This window comes from Microcaecilia unicolor, chromosome 2 (assembly GCF_901765095.1).
Source record: "Microcaecilia unicolor chromosome 2, aMicUni1.1, whole genome shotgun sequence".
Lineage (NCBI taxonomy): Eukaryota > Metazoa > Chordata > Amphibia > Gymnophiona > Siphonopidae > Microcaecilia > Microcaecilia unicolor.
Window position 1 is genome coordinate 546,446,296 of NC_044032.1, and position 21,382 is coordinate 546,467,677.

The 21,382-nt window shown below is 43.3% G+C and overlaps 1 protein-coding gene across 2 annotated transcripts in view; it reads right to left on the reverse strand.

Moving 5' to 3' along the window:
* Positions 1 to 21,079, reverse strand: part of LOC115462635 (BTB/POZ domain-containing protein KCTD8-like) — a 417,331-nt gene extending 396,252 nt beyond the window's left edge. For both annotated transcript variants that reach the window (XM_030192628.1, XM_030192629.1), the window contains exon 1: positions 20,281 to 21,079. In XM_030192628.1, coding sequence (XP_030048488.1) covers positions 20,281 to 21,079 — 799 coding nt within the window. The remainder of the gene's footprint in view (positions 1 to 20,280) is intronic.
* Positions 21,080 to 21,382: the final 303 nt, after the last annotated feature.

The following is a 21,382-nucleotide window of genomic DNA, read 5'->3' on the forward strand; positions in this document are numbered from 1 at the left end:
CACAATGTGATTTTCCGGATTTAATTTGTGATGTGCTATCTCTCACTGTTACCAATAACCTACCCTTCAATTATGAGCTGCTCATGTCTTTGTCAGTGGGCAAACTTACAAAATCAGCAAGGGATCAAATACTTATTTCCCCCACTGTATACGGGTCTTGGGAATATACTTTGAGAAGGGGGATTATAGGCTCTACAACTGGGATAGGTGTCTCCATGAAGCGAAGGGGAGGGTGGATAGATGGAAGGGGTGGAAAATGACCATGGGGGAGCGGGTACAGCTCATCAAGGCACACTTAGTTCCTTTGTTTCTGTTCGTCAGTTACATCTGCTTGCTGCCAGACAGCCGGTACGCGGCCTTGTATGGGGTGTTCTTCCGGCTGCTCTGGGGCAACAGGACGAATCCGGTAAAACGAAATGTTACATATCTGCCTAGGAGGGAGGGGGGGGGGTGGGCATGATAAACCCAGTCCTGTTTTTCAGCGCTTTGTTCCTGCAGTTCAATCTGGGGAGGGCGGTAGGGCGGGAGCCACCGGGGTGGGCTAGGAGTGTCCTGCAGTGGTGGCCGAGATATTGGGACCTATGGCGGGAGGGGGGGAGGGTAGTGGCACTGCGAAGGGGGGCCCCGGGGGGGGTGAGTTATTGCAAGACCCTAGTGAAATTGGTGAGGGTGTGGGGGCTGACGGTGGGGGAGGTGAAGGCAGGACAACGGGGGGTCTGGATGGACAGAGTACGGGCGCAGGTGTTCTCAGCTCCTCTGGCGCTGAGGGACGCGCCGGCCCCACGGATGCAGCAGGGGTTACGGTTGATTGCTTCGAACCGCATCCCGGTGAAGTATAAAGACCTGGCGTGGCTGTCCTTTCACGGTAGACTGTACGTCCGAGGAAATTTGAAATATCGCAATGTGCGAGATAGAGGGTGCCCACGGGAGGAATGTGCTGGAACTGAAGAGACGATGGAGCATTTCCTGGTGAGGTGCCCATTTACAGTCCAGGTCTCTGACCGGGTTTCCTCGTTGCTGCAGATCCCCAGTTTCCGCAACTACAGCTATGCGGACTGGGTGTACGGCCCAGAGGGTGGAGGGGGACGCAGGGATCCGGTAACACGCTTTCTGATTTCGGTGATATTGCGGTACTGCCTCTGGATGGCGCGCTGCAGGGTGTCCCTGTACCAGGAGGTTCGGCCGGCGGAGGTAGTCAGCTGGGATGTGGTAAGGGCAGTGCAGGAAGCGGCGAAGTGGGAAAGGGTGGAAAAAGGGGTGGGGGTGGCTTCGAGGTGGTGGAGACACATGAGGCTTAAGCCGCCATGAGGGGACATGCTACCCAGGGGATTGTGTGCCAGTTGTCTGAAGGGGTTTGGGGGGTTTGGGGGGGGGGGGTCGGGGGGTTGATTCATTGTATTATTGAGGAGGGGGAGGGGGTGTATATAGATAGGCAGACCATGTCTAGCTAGGAGCCTGGGGTTTGATTTGCATGTCCGGTTTTTTTTTTCTTTGGTTTTTCTAATAAACAGTTTCCACTGTACTATTGAGGAGGGGGAGGGGGTGTACATAGATAGGAGGACCGTGTATAGCTAGGGGCTTGTTTTTGATTTGTATGTTATTTGTTTTTAGTTTTTTCCAATAAAAAGAGTTTTCCAGCCTGCCCAACAAGATAACTCATATTTGCTGCTTTTTGTGTATACCCTACTTTGAGTTGTACCTGTGCTCATCAGGGCACAGACCGTATAAGTCTGCCCAGCACTATCCCCGCCTCCCAACCACCAGCCCCGCCTCCCGATCTTGACTAAGCTCCTGAGGATCCATTCCTTCGGCACAGGATTCCTTTATGCTTATCCCACGCATGTTTGAATTCCGTTACCGTTTTCATTTCCACCACCATTCAAGGATGCTTGTGTATTCAGTTGTGTTAGTAGGTATCATGAGTCAAAGCTTTATAATTTTTTCGTTGAAGTACTTCGCAAGGTTGGTTGCAGATGGGGTGTCTGTGTTGTTAGAGGTGACCGGTGTAGTGTTTAGGAGTTTGTTTACGAGTGTAAAGAGTTTGTGTGTGTCCTTGTAGTTTGGTCCTATTGTGGTTTTGTAGTACAGTGGTGGAAATAAGTATTTGATCCCTTGCTGATTTTGTAAGTTTGCCCACTGACAAAGACATGAGCAGCCCATAATTGAAGGGTAGGTTATTGGTAACAGTGAGAGATAGCACATCACAAATTAAATCCGGAAAATCACATTGTGGAAAGTATATGAATTTATTTGCATTCTGCAGAGGGAAATAAGTATTTAATCCCTCTGGCAAACAAGACCTAATACTTGGTGGCAAAACCCTTGTTGGCAAGCACAGCGGTCAGACGTCTTCTGTAGTTGATGATGAGGTTTGCACACATGTCAGGAGGAATTTTGGTCCACTCCTCTTTGCAGATCATCTCTAAATCATTAAGAGTTCTGGGCTGTCGCTTGGCAACTCGCATCTTCAGCTCCCTCCATAAGTTTTCAATGGGATTAAGGTCTGGTGACTGGCTAGGCCACTCCATGACCCTAATGTGCTTCTTCCTGAGCCACTCCTTTGTTGCCTTGGCTGTATGTTTTGGGTCATTGTCGTGCTGGAAGACCCAGCCACGACCCATTTTTAAGGCCCTGGCGGAGGGAAGGAGGTTGTCACTCAGAATTGTACGGTACATGGCCCCATCCATTCTCCCATTGATGCGGTGAAGTAGTCCTGTGCCCTTAGCAGAGAAACACCCCCAAAACATAACATTTCCACCTCCATGCTTGACAGTGGGGACGGTGTTCTTTGGGTCATAGGCAGCATTTCTCTTCCTCCAAACACGGCGAGTTGAGTTCATGCCAAAGAGCTCAATTTTTGTCTCATCTGACCACAGCACCTTCTCCCAATCACTCTCGGCATCATCCAGGTGTTCACTGGCAAACTTCAGACGGGCCGTCACATGTGCCTTCCGGAGCAGGGGGACCTTGCGGGCACTGCAGGATTGCAATCCGTTATGTCGTAATGTGTTACCAATGGTTTTCGTGGTGACAGTGGTCCCAGCTGCCTTGAGATCATTGACAAGTTCCCCCCTTGTAGTTGTAGGCTGATTTCTAACTTTCCTCATGATCAAGGATACCCCACGAGGTGAGATTTTGCGTGGAGCCCCAGATCTTTGTCGATTGACAGTCATTTTGTACTTCTTCCATTTTCTTACTATGGCACCAACAGTTGTCTCCTTCTCGCCCAGCGTCTTACTGATGGTTTTGTAGCCCATTCCAGCCTTGTGCAGGTGTATGATCTTGTCCCTGACATCCTTAGACAGCTCCTTGCTCTTGGCCATTTTGTAGAGGTTAGAGTCTGACTGATTCACTGAGTCTGTGGACAGGTGTCTTTCATACAGGTGACCATTGCCGACAGCTGTCTGTCATGCAGGTAACGAGTTGATTTGGAGCATCTACCTGGTCTGTAGGGGCCAGATCTCTTACTGGTTGGTGGGGGATCAAATACTTATTTCCCTCTGCAGAATGCAAATAAATTCATATACTTTCCACAATGTGATTTTCCGGATTTAATTTGTGATGTGCTATCTCTCACTGTTACCAATAACCTACCCTTCAATTATGGGCTGCTCATGTCTTTGTCAGTGGGCAAACTTACAAAATCAGCAAGGGATCAAATACTTATTTCCACCACTGTATGTTCTTTTAGTTTGTCTGATAGTGTATTTATATTTTCTTTGTAGCTTTTTCCAGCCTTTGAGTGTATGTTCGTCTTTTTTCTTGATCCATGCTCGTTCTAATCTTCTGACTTGTGCTTTTAGTTCTTTCAATTCTTCGTTAAAACATGGTATTGAGTTTATTCTATGTGAGGTTCTGGTTTGTAATGCTGCTATGTTGTCTAGTACTGTTCTGCATCTGTTGTCCTATTCTTGGAGAAATTGAGGTGAGTCTGTGGGTGTTGTCCATTCGTTTGTATAGAATTGCTGCCAGAATGTTGGTGGGTCTATTTTTTCTCTCGTAGTGTATGTTTTCACCTCTTGCTTTTGTTGTGTCTTTTTTGTTCTCCAGCGGAGGGAGAGGTTTGCTTTGTAGTGATCAGACCATGGCATGGCTGTCCAGTTTGTGTCTGTAATTGTGAGGTTGGGTTCTGGTGAGAATTTGTGGGTAATGATATCTAATGTGTGTCCTTTTTGTGGGTGGGTTGCATGTCTGGCCAGCACACCTGCAAAAAAGACCTGGGGTTTTTTGGCCGAAAATGGACGTGCGGTAAAATAAAAATTGGTGTGTGTCCATTTTGGGCCTGAGACCTTACCGCCATCCATTGACCTAGCTGTAATGTCTCACGCATTAACCTGGCAGTAATGGTCTACAAGCGTACAATGTTGATTACCACCCGATTAGTGCCACACACAGGCAAAGAAAATATATTTTCCTGCGCACTTAGTGGATGCACGTAAAAAATGAAATTACCACCCGGGCCACACGGTAGCCGGGCAGTAGTTCAAAATTGACGTGAGTAGGAACTTACACAGCTTAGTAAAAGAGCTCCATAGAGGGGCATAATTGAAAGGGAAGTGTTCATTTCAATTTGGACGTCCTCGCAAAACTTGGTCGTTTCTGATTTTCAGCGATAATCGAAACCAAGGACATCCATCTCAGAAACGACCTAATGCAAGCCATTTGGTCATGGGAGGAGCCAGCATTTCTAGTGCACTGGTCCCTCTGACATGCCAGGACACCAACCGGGCACCCTAGGGGGCACTGCACTGGACTTCATAAATTGCTCCCAGGTACATAGCTCCCTTACCTAGTGTGCTGAGCCCCCAAAACCCGCTACCCACAACTGTACACCACTACAATAGCCCCTACGGGTGAAGGGGGCACCTAGATGTGGGTACAGTGGGTTTGTGGTGGGTTTTGGAGGGCTCACTATTTCTTCCACAAATGTAACAGGTAGGGGGGGTGGGCCTGGGTCCACCTGCCTGAAGTGCACTGCACCCACTAAAACTGCTCCAGGTACCTCCATATTGCTGTGATGGACCAGAGTATGACATCTGAGGCTGGCAATCAATATTTTTAAGATGTTTTTTGAGGGTGGGAGGGGCTTAGTGACCACTGGAGGAGTAAGGGGAGATCATCCCCGATTCTCTCCAGTGGTCATCTGGTCATTTCAGGCGCCATTTTGTGCCTTGGTCATAAGAAAAACATGACCAGGTAAAGTCATCCAAGTGTTCGTCAGGGACGTCCTTGTTTCTTTCGATTATGGGTTGAGGATGTCCTAGTATTAGGCATGCCCAAGTCCCACCTTCGCTACGCCTACGATACGCCCCCTTGAACTTTGGCCATCTCTGCGACGGAGTGCAGTTAGGGACGTCCAAAATCGGTTTTCAACAATTGATGATTACATCTTCTGGTCTTATGTGGGCCACAAGTGGTATAGAGATAAGTACCATATTCTGGTTTCCAGATATTATAAGCATAAGGCTATAAACAGACTTGCTTCAGAATTGGGAAAATGTTTCTTAAGAGCTGATGACAGACTCCGAGTCCACAGCTGAATACAGACTGAGCTACGGCTCTGCTAAAAGACATTTGGCTCCTTCAGTTGTTTTATAAATGTTTTTTTTTTTATGTCAAACTTAATATAATGAAGAAAATAACCCATAAACTTTATTCCTCTTTAAGCCTAAAGTTGCTAATTGCTGAAAGCTATTTACAGTTCTGGCACAATAACCATACCAAGGAAACTGGCAGGCATTGCAATATCATATTTCTCAGGCCTAATGGAAGATTATATTTCAATAATCACAGCACAACATGCCACAAGAAAGCACTTTATAGTTTTCTACAAATCTGTCAGACTGAAATCCCAATGAAAGGACATATGAACAGATTATTCACTGTCTAATTAAAATATAATGATCAGCATGTAGAAGCTAGCTCAGATCAGTAGTTTGAATCTAATATTTATATATAATTCTTTTGTGATTTTTAATATATGATCTTCAAAAAACCTATAATAAAAGAGGAGGGCAAAAAGCTAATAAAAAGGAATGTTTCAACAAACTGCTCTCAAAGCCTTTCTCACGTGCCCACATTCATATATCCAGGCACACATGGAAATATCATTTAATAAGAGTTAGTTTGAAATCCATCTAAGGGCCCTGTTTACTAAGCCATGTTAAGGGCGTGCTAGTGTTTTTAGCATACACTAAATGCTAAATTGCCTATATGAGCGACTCTAACGTTTAGCGTGCACATTAAAAATGCTAGGGCACCTTAGTAAACAGGGCCACTAGTTTCTTTCATGTAGCATTTCCTCAGTTCTAAGCAAGCTGAGCCTAAGGTGACACAAGAGCTCATTTTCAAAAGAGAAAAATGTCCAAAAAGCGGCATAAATCTGCATTTGGATGTTTTTCTCACAAAAACATCCAAATTGGTATTTTCAAAACTAATTTTTAGACGTTTTTCTATGAAGTCTCTCAGAAGTGCGTTCAAATCACAAGGGGGCATGTCAGGGGCGTGTTAAGGGTGAGCTCTGGGCCTTCCTAACACTTAGGCACATAACTGGCTATCCGCTAATATTCAGCACGACATAGCCGGCTATGCCCTGCTGAATATTCCAGGTTAGTGACTAACAGATAGCCAGTTCTATCGCGTGACACAACTGGCTATCTGCTCAGCATCAGTTTGGTGGCCATATTTAGCCAGTTTCAACTTAACTGACCAGCGCCGAATATCGACTTGGCCAGTCGAGTTGAAACCGGCCGAAAATAAACTGGATATTCAAAGCCGGTCACCGAAAACAGTCCGGCATTGAATATCTGAACTCAGTACCACCTGAGGGAGTTAGCCGGGTTAACTCCTGCAGTCTGAATATCGGGAACCATTCCTAAGATATGTATATTATTTAGGGTGAGATTTATTCCTCCCAGTGCAAACAAACAAAAATACAAATAGAAATAAAAGGAAAAGAATAAACAAAATATGTAGCTCCTGAACAGGAGAACAAGGTGTTCCATGCATTGTAATCTCAATTTGTTTCAAGCCTTTCCACTAAAATGTGGTATAGTGTGAGTTTTGTTTCTCAGTAAAATGTAGGATACATACCAAAATGATACCTTCCCCCACCCCCTACACACACCCACACACTCACACCCACACAGACCTTCCACTGAAAATGGGGGGCATGGTGCTGGAAACATCTTTATAGGATGTGAGGACTACCATTATGATGTACTTATTGTGACTGACCATGGTGAAAGTATGGCACGGAAGCTTCAAGGAGCCCAGAAATGGGGAAGGTCATTTCAGTCCACTCTACTACTCCCTGTTGATTCTTGCTCCTTTCTCCTCTGGACAGGAGACAGCATCACCCATTTGCTGGCTGTGCTCACTGCTGCTAGCAGAAGAACCTCTCCATAGTTAGTGCAAGGCACATCTCCTAACCCAGGGTTTGACATAGTATGGACCATTCATGTCTTTAATGGTCCATCCAGTCTGCTCCACAGTCAGAGCTGGATTAAGCATAGGAAAACTAGGCATGTGCCTCGGGCCCAAAAGTTTGGGGGGAGGGGCCCTATCAGATGTGCTGAGGACTCAAGAGCCTTGGATTGCCAAGATTGCTTTAGGATTCTACAGATTTGTAAATTACTGCGAAGTCAGAATGATGGCTAAAGTGTCTGGATATTTTTCACAGTATAGCTCTCTGATCCTCCCCCCTTCCAGTGCAGACTGTGGTAGAATCCAGCCAATGGGGAGGCTTCTAGTCACAGGAGGGGCCGAGATGCAAGGGCTGGAGTAGGTGGAGGTTGAGCTTTGCATGGGGTTTTGGAGAGAGCAGTTGAACCAATGAATATTGTGGGGGACAGGACTGTTGAAAGGGAGTAGGAATTTAAGAAAAACGGGAGAAAGTGCAAAGGGTCTGCTGCAGGCAGAGAGAAAAAGCTGCCAGCAAATGCAAGAACTTTGCATGATGGTGTGGAGGTTGGGACACTGCCTGAGAGAGTGCATACATGTGTCTATGTTTCTGTGTCATATGAATAGAGCATCCCTTTGAAAATGTGGACTGAGCTTCCTTTTGAAAATTTTCCTGTTCAAAGGCCATTGCTTCAATTGTACCTGTACACATACTAAATGAAATGAAGTTTTCAAGGAATTTACTCAGCTAGCCATTAAGGGACCCTTTTACTAAGCTGCGCAAGCATCTACGCGTGCCCGTGTGTCAAAACGGAGTTACCACCCGACTACCGCATGGCTCTTGTGGTAATTTCATTTTTGGGTTCGTGGCTGATACGAGCAGCCGAAAAATCATTTTTATTTTCCGACACACATATCGGAAGAGCACCAAGTGGCATTTACGGCCCGGTTATTACGCGAGACTTTACCGCTAGGTCAATGGCTGGCAGTAAGGTCGCAGATCCAAAAGAGATGTGAGGCAATTTTGATTTTTCCACACGTCCATTTTCAACAAAAAATTTTAAAAGGCCTTCTTTACAGGCATGCTGAAAAATGGGTTGGTGCGCGCCCAAAATCCATGCCTATGCTACCGCAAGTCATTTTTCAGTGCACCTTAGTAAAAGGACCCCTACGTTTCCTGGGCAAATTCCTTTGAACACTACTCTAATACTGCTGTCTATATTCTTTCATAAACTCCAAAAAAAAGTGATTTTTTTTTTGGCTGCTTCCATTTGTGAAAGTTTTCTGACACATAAAACTTTGTAAATATATACCTCAGACACATTGTCCTTTGGTACGTCTAATTTGTACCTTTAGATTGTAAGCTCCTTTGAGCAGGGACTGTCCTTCTTGCTAAACTGTACAGCGCTGTGGAACCCTTGTAGCGCTTTAGAAATGTCAAGTAGTAGTAGTAGTACCAGAGGCAATGGAGGGTGAAAATGATTTGCACAACTTCTTTGGCTCTTGGCTTACTGCTGCAGAGCTGCCGAGTTGCCCAGCTCAAGGAGAGAGACTTTTTGGCCAATCCAATGGTAAAACTTACATGCCAATTCAGTGTGCTATTTGTAGTCCCAGATACTACCAAGATAAATCAGTGCTTCATGTCCCATAATGTACCGGGATACGGTTGCAGAAATCCAGGACTAGTTCAGAATTTTCTTCTTGTAACTGGGTATCTTGGCAGCTCTCCAGCTCTAACCTTTAAGCCCCTCCATTTGCGGCATATGCTTGCAGGATCCTCCTGTTCACTCAGAAAGTATTACTACCAGCTGCTCTCTCCCTGCTACTTCTAGGGAGTTGAAATGTTGGGAGGAAGGGGAGGGTGAGAAAAGAAGTAAATCTGGGGGAGGTGAAAATCCCAGTAGGGGCCCAAAAATGTATGTTTCCTTAGGGCCCAATACAGTGCTAATCTGGCCCTACCAACAGTCACATTCATTATCAACTCGTGATTAAACCAACAATGAATCTGTTTCTGGGACATAGACCATAGAAGTCCACCTGGCACTGTCTTTACATCCCAGCTACTGGAGTTGCCATTGAAACCCCCTCCAGCCCACCCTACACTGTCTTGCCATATATGGGACATGGACCATAGAAGTCTTCATGTTCCAAATACTGGAGTTGCCATCAAAGTCCTCTCCGGCTCATCCTAAATTGTCTTGCCATTACATACTTTACACAAACGAGAATGGTCCATGTCGAGTCAGTTTGAAGAATTGCTTATTAAAGACTTTCTGCCTTTCCCGTCAACTCTGTTGTCTGTTTTGCTTCTTGCGGATTGTGGACTCTTGCTTGTGTTTCCTCTGTTGCCGCATATAGGACACAGGCAATAGAAGTCTGCCTGACACTGGCCTTAGTTCTTCATAGCTGGAGACGCTATCTAAACACCACTTGACAAATCAGCGCATGTGCAGTCATTTAACTTTTGTTTTTATACTATCCATTTTCTAATTAGGGATCTTCTGTGTTCATCCCATGCCTTTTTGAATTCCATCACTGTTTGTTTTTTCTACCACGTTCCTCGGGAGGGCATTCCAGGCATCCACCACCCTCTCCATGAAAAATAATTTCCTGACGTTACTCCTAAGTCATTGGTGAGGTCCCATATGGAGTATAATGTTCAGTTTTGGAGGCTGTACCAGGCTAAGAACATTAAAAGAACTGAAGCAGTCCAAAAAAAAAGTGACAAAAAAGTTTGGGTCGAAAGAGGTAATGAACTAAATATGGGGAGATAGGGGAGATATGATACAGACATTAAATATTTGAAAGATGTTAATATAGAAACAAATCTTTTCCAGAGAAGGGAAATGGTAAAACCAGAGAACGTGAATGGAAGTTAAGGGGTGGTAGATTTAGAAGTAGCATCAAGAAATAGTTTTTCCAAGGAGAGAGTGGTGCTTGCCTGAAATGCCAACCCAGGAAGGGTGGTAGAATCAGAAATGGTGATGGAATTCAATAATGTGTAGGATAAAATTAAAGGACCCCTTATATGGAAAGAGGATGGAATCAAAACAAAACTTAGCAATGCTTAGAACGGTGACCCCAGTTGAGAAATAAGCCACTGATTTCTAAGATCTGTGTCCCAAATGTACCATAACAGGGCAGACTTCTTCATTCTGTGTCCCAATTATGGAAAGACAGATCTGCATGTGCTGGAGTAGGTTTCAACGACAACTCCTGCAGTTGGGAAGTAAGGCCAGTGTCAGGCAGACTTCTGCATTTTGTGACCTGAAAACAGCAAGGAGGGATCAGGAATAAGTATGTGTATTTTTTTTTTCACATTCATATCATATGCTATGAGTATATCTCAGAGGTGGAGGGGAAGACACCTTGAAGTTGATAGCAAGTAAAATCTTGTTAGTTTGTAACACGGTTGTGCAGCTCTGGCCACTTTGTTGGATAGACTAGATGGATAGTGCAGGTCTTTATCTGCCATAATTTACTATGTTACTTGTAAATAAGTCCCAATATTTTACTTGCTGAGGATTTCACTATAGCATCCAAGGTCCTTTTCTGAAGCAGTAACTTCTAATGTGGAATCCAATGTGTATATAAAGTCAGAATTTATTTCTTTGGAGCCGTTATTCAGAACGCAGGAGTAGGATCGGTTGGCAGTGAACCCAGATATTCAATGCCGGGCGTTTCTGCTGACCGGCATTAAATATCCAGTTTATTTTTGGCCAGTTTAAAAATAACCAGCTAAGTCAATATTCAGACTTAGTTGGTTATCTTTAAACTGGCCAAAGATATCCCGCCTTTTCACACGACCAAATATGACCGCTAAACCGGCTTTAAAAATAGGCAGATATCCGGTTATATCGGGCGATATAACTGGCTATCTGCTACCCGCTAACAGAGGATATTCAGTTATTCAGTGGGAGATAGCCAGTTAACCCCCACTGAATAGCAGCAGATAGCTGGTTAAGTGGCTAGTGGTCATTAGTACATAAGTATTGCCATACTGGGAAAGGCCAAAGGTCCATCAAGCTCAGCATCCTGTTTCCAACAGTGACCAATCCAGGTCACTAATACCTGGCAAGATCCCAAAAAAGTACAAAACATTTTATACTGCTTATCCCAGAAATAGTGGATTTTCCCCAAGTCCAATTTAATAATGGACTTTTCCTTTAGGAAGCAGTCCAAACCTTTCTTAAACTCTGCTAAGCTAACCGCCTTTACCACATTCTCTGGCAACAAATTCCAGAGTTTAATTACACGTTGAGTGAAGAAACATTTTCTCTGATTCATCAGCAGCCGTTCTGGCCAGTTAAATAGCGCTGAATATTGGGAGGTTTGTCTATATCACTAAGGATGTAAAAAGACTTGAAGCGGTTCAGAGAAAAGCAACTAAAATGGTAGGCGGTTTACGTAGCTAGACATACATCGAGAGACTTACTGACCTAAACATGCATACCTTGAAAGAAAGAAGAAATGGGGGGTGATATGATATAGACATTCAAGTATTTGAAAGGTATTAATCCACAAACAAACCTTTTCCGGAGAAGGGAAGGTGGTAGAACCAGCGGGCATGAACTGAGGTTGAAAGGGGGCTGACTCAGGAATAATGTCAGGAAGTATTTTTTCACTGAGAGGGTAGTAGATAATGGAATGCCTTCCCCTACAGGAGGTGGTAGAGATGAAAACAGTAATGGAATTCAAAAATGTGTGGGACAAACACAAAGGAATCCTGTTTAGATGAATTGGATTCAAAGAAGCTTAGCGGAGATTAAGCAGAAAAGCCGGTGCCGGGCAGACTTCTATGGTCTGTGCCCTGATCGAGACTGAATAGATTTGGATGGGCTGGAGCGGAGCTATTCAGGGGCTTTGACAACAACTTCAGAAATTTTAGAACAAGGCTAGTGGTGGGCAGACTTCTACAGTCTATGCCCTAAAAATGGCAAGAATAAATCAAGATAAGCTATACATATGATGTATAACTTCATATCATATGCAATGGCTTTAGCTTATTTGTCAGACTGGATAGACCACACAGGTCTTTATCTGCCGTCATCTACTATGTTACTATATGTTGCTATGTTACTTGTCCACATTACATTTCATCTGCCATGTATATATCCATTTTCCCAGTCTAATATCCTTTTATAATTTCTCACTGTCTGCTTGGGTTTGACTACTCTGAATAATATGTTGTCTTCTGTACTTCTGATCACCTCAGTTACTGCTTCCTTTCCCACATCACTAATAAATATGGTAAGAGCACAAGTACTTACCATATAGTCCCAATGGATAAATTTCAAGTTAAACTAATATTTTTAGGTATATTTTTGTTAAGCTTTGCTTCTAGTTTTGATAATTCAAGCAACATAGAGAACAGCAGTCACAGGGTTAACAACCTAGAATGTAAGTTTTACTTTCCTTTACTATTTCCTTTACAGCGTGTTGCCTTCTTATTTATGAAGACTTAAGTCATGTGGCTGGGATTTCTAAGAACACTGTTATATTTATGTACACACATTTTATTCTGCCTATAAATGTTTTTTGTTCTTTGATTGAACACAAACTTGCTGGGTTTTATGGTTTCCCACTAAAGGAATAAAGCTTTTACCCAGATATTTCTAATATTTTGAAAGAAGCACTAAGCGCCCATTTTATCAAGCTGCGATAAAAGGAGCCCTGCGGTGTGAGTGCATTGATTTGCTACATGCCAAGGCCCCATTTTACCGCAGCGGGTAAAAGGATTTTTTTTTTTTTTAAGAAAATGGCCATATGGTAAGGTAAACACTCGCCGCATAGCCATTTCCTGCTAAAACCTGTCCTTTCTTTCTCTATAATATCACCAAAATTCGTCCTTTCCTTTCTGAACACGCTACCAAAACCCTTATCCACACTCTTATCACCTCTCACTTAGACTATTGCAACTTGCTTCTCACAGGTCTCCCACTAAACCATCTTTCTCCCCTTCAATCTGTTCAAACTTCTGCTGTACGACTCACATAACGCCAGTGTCACTATGCTCATATTAGCCCTCTCAAGTCACTCCATTGGCTCCCTATCCATTTCCGCATACAATTCGAACTCTTATTGACTTAGAAGTGCATTCACTCTTTAGCTTCTCAGTACCTCTCCACTCTTATCTCTCCTTACACTCCTTACACTCACCCCAGGGAACTCCTTTCATTGGGTAAATCTTTCTTATTTTTCCACAGCCAATTGCAGACTCTGTTCCTTTTATCTTGCTGCACCATATGCCTGGAATAGAGTTTGTGAGCCAGTACGTCCAGCTCCATCTCTGGCCATCTTCAAATCTAGGCTAAAAGCCCATCTTTTTGATGCTGCTTTTAACTCCTAATCCTTATTCACTTGTACAGTACCCTTGTATGTTTTGTCTTTCCCGCCTTATTAATTCCCTTATTCCTTATTTGTGCTGTATGTCTGTCCTGGTTAGATTGTAAGCTCTTTCAAGCAGGGACTGTCTCTTCATGTTAAAGTGTACAGCACTACATATGTCTGGTAGTGCTATAGAAATGACAAGTAGGAGGAGGAGGAGAAGGAGGAGGAGCCCTTACTGCCATCTATTTAAGAGGCAATATGGGCTCCCACGCTGACCTGGCGGTAACCAGGCAGCATACGGCACTGCCCGATTACCGCCCGGTGCTGAAATTTTAAAAATCTTTTTCAAGTGTCATGAATGGTGCACATTGCGGGTAGTGCAGAATCGACACATGGCAATCCCGCAATAATTAGCTTGCCACTCCTTTGTAAAAGGGCTCCTAAGGGAGGAATTCATCAAGTTGGGCCTTCGCATGGGCATTAGGGCTTTAACATGTATTAAGGGAATTAACACAAGCTAAATGCTAAGAAGCCCATAGATTATAAAATGGGCTTCTTTGCATTTAGTGAGCATTAATTCCTTAATGCATGTTAAGGTCCTAACGCCCGCTCAAAGGCCCTAACACAGCTTGATGAATTCCTCCCTTTTACAAAGATGTTGCAAGCCTCCTTGATGAATTCCCCCCCTGAGGTAACAAATTTGTGTCTTTAACTGGAACAGCACCAGTTTAAAAATGATATGAAATCACATCAAAATATTTTGCACAAGCCATTTCCAGAAGGTAGCAGCAAGGACTAATTATGGTACTGGTATCCTTCTCAGATACCGAAAGAATAACTTTCTGGGGTTTTTTTTAGTTAAGATATTTTTTTTTTAAATATGCATCCAATTCCTTTGTAAACCACATAGAATTGTAAATAGTATAGATTATAAATTTTGTTAAATAAATAAATAAATCATTAATGCAGTAGCTCTTTCAAAAGTTTGATTACACAATGCATAAGAACTAAAAAAAACACGCCAGCAGCATAACGAACTGCAAAAGAAATAGAGAGAAAAAAATGTTTTTCAGATGTCTCATTTGATGATTCTTGTAATAGAGGAACTTGCCTTACTGGTAAACTGTTGAAATCCATCTATATTATATACCAGTGTAGCCAGTGGTAACTACTCAAACTCTCAAAGACAGATATTATTCATTTTTACTTTGGGACTGCAGAACTGAAGAGGAACACAGAGATATGTTTCACTAAGCAATTCCTACATAAAAGCATAAGAACAGCCATATTGGGTCAGACCAATGGTCTATCTAGCCCAATATCCTGAAAGAAAGAAATGAAAACCAAGGCAGGCACATGCACAGCAATAGCAACATGGTTACTATTAAAAATCAGGACTCAAAATGAATTTTAAAGGTTTTTAAATACCTGCAGCCTGGCAAAGTGTGCTGCTCCAGTTTGCCTTCCAGCTACCATTTCATTAAGCCAAATTACTCTCTTGCCACCGTCCTGCATGGTACACTTGGTGAGAATTAAAATGTGCAGCCTCAGTGCAAAACACTGTCTTTATGATCGTCCCCATTTAAATGTCATAGAGACTGCTGCACCCACTACTATGGCAAACTGCTTCTGTAAGAAATCAGCTGCTCCTCTGCAAACCATGTACTCCTTTCTCTACCATAAACCATGCTGGACAAGATAAACCCTGGGGACTTGACTTCACCTGACAAATGATTTTTTGCTCTTTTTCTTTATTTTCTCAGTTTATGCTTAATAATTTAGTCCATCTTTCCATATGATATTTAGGGGCCCTTTTACTACGTGCGCCCAATGTACGCCAAATTGGAGTTACTGCCATGTTACCGCTTGGCCTTTGCAGTAATCTCAATTTTGGTGCATGTCCAGTATGCGCGTCTGAAATATATTTTCTATTTTCTGACGCGCGGCAGCTACACGTGTCAAGTGGAATTTGATGTGCATAGACCGTTACCGCCCCGGTTACTACATGACACCTTACCGCTAGGTCAATGGCTTGCGGTAAGGTCTCAGACCCAAAATGGACGCGCAGCAATTTTCATTTTGTCGCACGTCCATGTTCGGCAAAAATTTTTAAAAGGCATTTTACTTGTAGGTGCACAAAAAACATAATTCTGTGCATGACCAAAACACGCGTCTACACTAACACAGGCCATTTTTCAGCACACCTTAATGTGGCTAGCCCCATCAACTATGCAACCCAGCACCTCAGTATTAAAATCCATCAATTGCTGGTATGTGAGTAAATAATATTCTACAAGCCTTGAAAAAACCTCGGTAGCAACTCATTTCACACAAGATACACAGCCTTGCAACTCAGCAAAATCATCATCAGCTCAACATATCATGGCATGCAAAAATCTAACTTTCCAACTTTTTATTCCTCTAATATATAGAAAACTTAAGACCTATCTTGATCATGTTCTTTTTATCTGTAAATTAGGTATCCAAATGTCAGAAATCTCAAGACACCATAAGTGTTGCCATTGTGTTGGTTGTAAATATGCCTTAGATTTGGATCAGTATCAACATCCCAGGACAGGATATGTGTATATGATATTATCAGTAACTACATGTGAGACTTCTCAAGTAATCTATTTAATCCAATGTCCCTGTTTGATAATTTATGTTGGAGATACTATTAGAAAAATAAAGACCAGGATGGGGAAACATTTAAATAGCATCCATCTCAACAGGGAGGAAGCCCCCGATGTTGAGCATTGGAAACAAATGAATCATCAATTGGAAGATTTACAATTTTTACTTTTACAGCATGTCTTGTTGCCACAGGGTGGAAATGTAGGAGGAACTCTTCAACTGAAGGAACAGCATTTAATTTATCAATGGGACACAGTAATCTCCAATGGACTGAAAAAGAAGTTGAATGGTCCATTCTAATTTGCGACCAGCAGTCATGTGACAGCTCAAAATCCTTTCAGCCTATTAAATTGGAGAGTAGAACTGATGTCACGTCAGATGACATAAGTATAAATGCAGTGATGTCTTTGGACCATTTAGGAGACACACACCAGGCTCGCATTTTAGTTGTGGTCAGTCTGTATAATGAGATTGTAGGTGAACTGTTTGAAGGTATTTACGTATGAATATAGGTTTGTGACGACTTTTAAAGGTAATAAATAGAAATAAAACAAAACATAGAAAGAGAAAATAAGATGATACCTTTTTATTGGACTAACAACACATTTTTTGATTAGCTTTCAAAGGTAACCTTCTTCAGATCAGAAATTATTTACAGCCCATTATTAACGCTGATTGGCTTGTTAAGCAATTATGTGGCATGCGCAAATTGGCTATGCATGCTGATTTGTGCACACAATTTTATTTGCCATTTATTGAATCCAGGGGAAAATTATATAAATAGCACTGAAAATTAGGCTCCAATAAAAATTGGCACTCAACATTATTCTATAAAGGGTGCCCTGGGATAAGTGCTCTTTATGGAACAGCACAGAGTGCCAAATTCCATACACACCTTTGGGCACAAGGACTTAACGCTAGCTAAACCTGGTGTAAATCCTGGCTCACAAGCTGGGTGCAGATCCCCGCTATTCTTTAACTCTGCACACATCTTTTCTGAACGCTGCTAACCCATGCTCCTTCCAAGGCCACACCCCCTTTTGAGTTGTGAACAAGCCAATTTAGGTGCCCATTGTAACTGAATAATGTGCAGCCAGATCAGTGCACAAATCATAACTAGTGCCAATTAAGGAGCCCTTTTACAATGCTGCGAGTAGGCTAACAAACAGGTAGTGCACGCCAAATCGGCATTACCACTGGGGTAGCGCATGCACCCGATGGTAATTCAAATTTTGGCACACACTGAATCTATTTTCCTACTGCAGGGGCGTTCCTGGCGGTAATCAGCAGCGCAGCCAAGTTGGCGTGCACTGCATGGCTACCATGTGGGTAGTGCATGAGTTCTTACTGCAAGGTCAGTGGCTAATGGTAAGGGCTCAGGCCATAAATAGGCATGCGCTAGTTTTAATTTTCGTGCGTGCCCATTTCCCGGCCCATTAAAAATGGCCTTTTTCCCCAGCTGTCGTAAAACGTAGCCTGGATCACGTCCAAAACAATGAGCCCACACTACCGCAGGCCACAATTTTTACCGTGGCTTTGTAAAAGGACCCCTAATTGCTTAACTCCACTAACTAAATCATTGGAGCCCATTAACTAATTATTTTGGGCACTATTCTGGGATCTGCACCCTTTTTAGAATCTGGGGGATAGTGTGTACTCTAAGAAAAATGTGCACTATCCCCCAGATTCTATATACAGTATAGCCCCTAAGGTTGGGTGCACAAATTTGGCAGTGCGGTCAAACTGTGCATGCAACTTAATTGGTTAACAATCGGCACCGATAATTGCCCACTAACAAGCAATGATTGGTAACTAATTAGAATTTATGCATGCAACTTTCTAAGCATATTTTGTAAAGTGGTGCATGTAAATTCTAAAGCATGGATCTCAAAAAGGGGTGTGGCCATGGGTGAGGCATAAGCAGGTCATGGACATCCCTAAAGATTATGTGCACTGAAACAGAATATGCCCGATCTGTGCCTGTTTGGGGCACAGGCATTTACATCAGGTTTTAGTTGGCATAAATGGTCATGCTTAAATTTTGAGTCACGGGAATCAGTGATATGTGTAAACTGTGCCTAACTTTAGGTGTGGTTTATAGACTAGCTAGCCCTACGCGTGTTTTTTTTCCAGCACCTAGTTTTTTCGCTCCATATATAGAATTCACCTCTATATGCAAATAGTATGCGCTATTAACTAAATTTACTTTTAAAGGAAAAAAAAATTAAAGCAGCCCATCCCTACTATTCAGTACTCTTTGAATAGTTGATTTCCTCCTTTCTCTTCTCTCATCATTGCCCAGTTGGATGCTTCATTCATAGGGGTTCAGTCTGTGTGAAACATTTCTGCATCATGTGGCCATAAAATCTGTGTGCAGATGCCTTGCTAACTGCACATTTCTGCCCATGGTAACTTTCTGCATCAACCCCTCTGTTTTGTAATTTGAAACCAACATATCCTTTCACTGCAGCCTGGATAAGCTTTGGATAAGCTAGAGACCATTGGATAGTAGACCGCAGAGAAAAAGCATTTATTTATTTTTTATATATACGACCTGCATGGTAGAAAACTATCAAAGTGGGGTGCATTCAGGTACCATAGGAATTATTCTGTCCATGGAAGGCTCACAACCTGTTTGTATCTGAGGTAATGAAAGGTTAAGTAACTTGACAATACTATAAAGAGCTGCGGTGGAATTTAAACTAAGCTTCCCTGGTAGTCAGCCTGATGCTCTAACCATTAGGCTCCTGAAAATTCTGAGTATGACTAATGAAAATTAAAGTTAGAGAAGGGATATAAGGTTCAGCCAGTTCTTTGTGATACGTTTAACCAGTTCAGTTAAGTGGTCAGAATCAGTTACTGCTTTACAGAGAAAACAGAATACAAAGCCAATTTCATCAGCATTTAGACACGTTTCCTGTACTATTGGATGATTTTAGAATGGGTAAAAACACAACCTGAGCCTCAGATTCCATTGTCTCTCTGCAGCAACTGTGTGCACAGCTGTGATTTCCCACTTATAGATAAAGCAGACATCACAACACAGAAAATCATCTGGCTCTAACACCACAAACCACCCCAAAACATCTCTCTTGCACAAAGAAGTTTGTCCACCGGAGAGCATAGAAAATACTAAAACTGAAGCAGCGATCTCCTGCTTTCACATTATCTTCTTCACCGACAGACAGCGACTCTGGAGGACATGTGACATGTGTCACTACATAAGAACATTGTCACGCCTAAGGGTAATCAATTTAAAACCCTTCCTGAACGGATGTGCTGTGTAGTTTATGTCGGAATTCAGGATACACTCCGCAGAATGCCTGTCTACAGAACTAATTAAATTACAAGCAGACAGTGCTCAAATAGATGTCCCCTTCCCTTTTTAGGAGACTGATGACCATTAATTAATATGGCATTTTTGGTCGGTTTGTCTACTTGTGTGAATGTTGCATAAATATTCACTTTTTCTTTTCACATTTAATGGTCTGATGTTCTAAGTGAACCGTGTCCATGTGATGCATACTATGCCAAATAATATGTGAGATATGATATTTAATGCGCCACTAATTCATATTTTCCTTTCTTGGATAACATCGGAAAACAAAAAGATGCATAAGCAGTGGTCTTATTCTCAGAAGGGCACTATTGATGGATTTTATTCCCTCTGGCACGACGTTGCTCATGTCCTGCCAAACTGGAGGTGACAAAAATAAAAGGCTACAAATATTTCTCAGCTTAGCAAAGTACGTCCACACTCACTGTATTTAAAGCATTCTGCCTCTTTCAATTTCTTTCACGTGGTATCGCAAACCAGTTTCAGCCCTGCTTGCAAAAACCTAACTCTATCAATGGAAAGCTTAATCGGGTTTGAAAAGCACTGCCGTGGGTAAATATTAAAGAAAGCAAACTTACTGAAAAAGATATATTCGGTATAGTTGCTCCAGATTTTGTCATCCCTGTACTGGTTAATGAAGGCTGCAGTTCCCGTCGAGTTACAAGCCACCATGTGGAATCCGGCTTCAGAAAGCCTGTCAAAAGCTTGCTCCAGATAGGTAAATTTCAGGTAAAACCTGGACGTATACTTTTCAGGTGGGCGATCAGGGTCCCTACTCTCGTTCAAAGTTTCTCCAAAAACTTCTTTAGCCAGGGCGATCCTGCCGCAGACCATGATCCTGGCCACCCTCCTGAACTTGGCGTCCGCTTGGTTGTCCCTGACCATGGTGTAGGAGCCTCGGTAGCCGATGGTGATGAAGCCCGATTTTTTATCCAGAGCCGCCGTCCTGATCAGGTCGCTGCTCTGCGAGTTCTCCTCGATGTCGCTCTGGCAGCCTTCGTCGTTCATGGAGCTCTGCTTGACCATCTGGGGGCTGAGCAGCTTCACCAGATCGGCGAGCTGAAAGTACTCGGCTTCCCTCAAAAGCCTCTCCTTCTCCGGGAAATGGTCGGGCAGAGACAGCTGCTTGTCTCGCAGGTAGTCCAGGACATACCTGAACAGGAAGCCGTCTCGGTCGATGAAGAAACGCGCCCGGTTGTCCCTGGGCAGCTCCTTGGCGTTGCTCTTGGAAAACATGTTGGACAGGGTGCTGTCCGGGATGCTGAGCAAGGTGGAATGCTTGGTAACGTAGACCTGCCCTCCCACATTCAGCTCCACCACGTCTGGGAAGGGAGAAGACATTTCACTGATCGGAAGGATACTCTCCTTCAAAGCCATGCTGGGTGTCAGTGAAGCCACAGTTAAGGAATTTGGGAGGGGGGGGGGGGGTTAAAGCAAGCTCAGAATCGGTCTCTCTTCCTCCTAGCTTTCTGCATAGGGATGTGCAAGAGAGTTGTCTCTGCTGTGGCTGACAAGCAGCCTGGAGTGTGCATCCAGCGGCTCAGCTGCAAGAGCCTGAAGCAGGGAAGCTGAGGAACTCCTGGAGCCTGGCAAAGGCACGGTTACGTCACACAGACACTGCAGGGAGGGCTGCAGGTTGTGCTCTAGACATTGCTGTTGCCTGCCTTTACTGTGGACCTA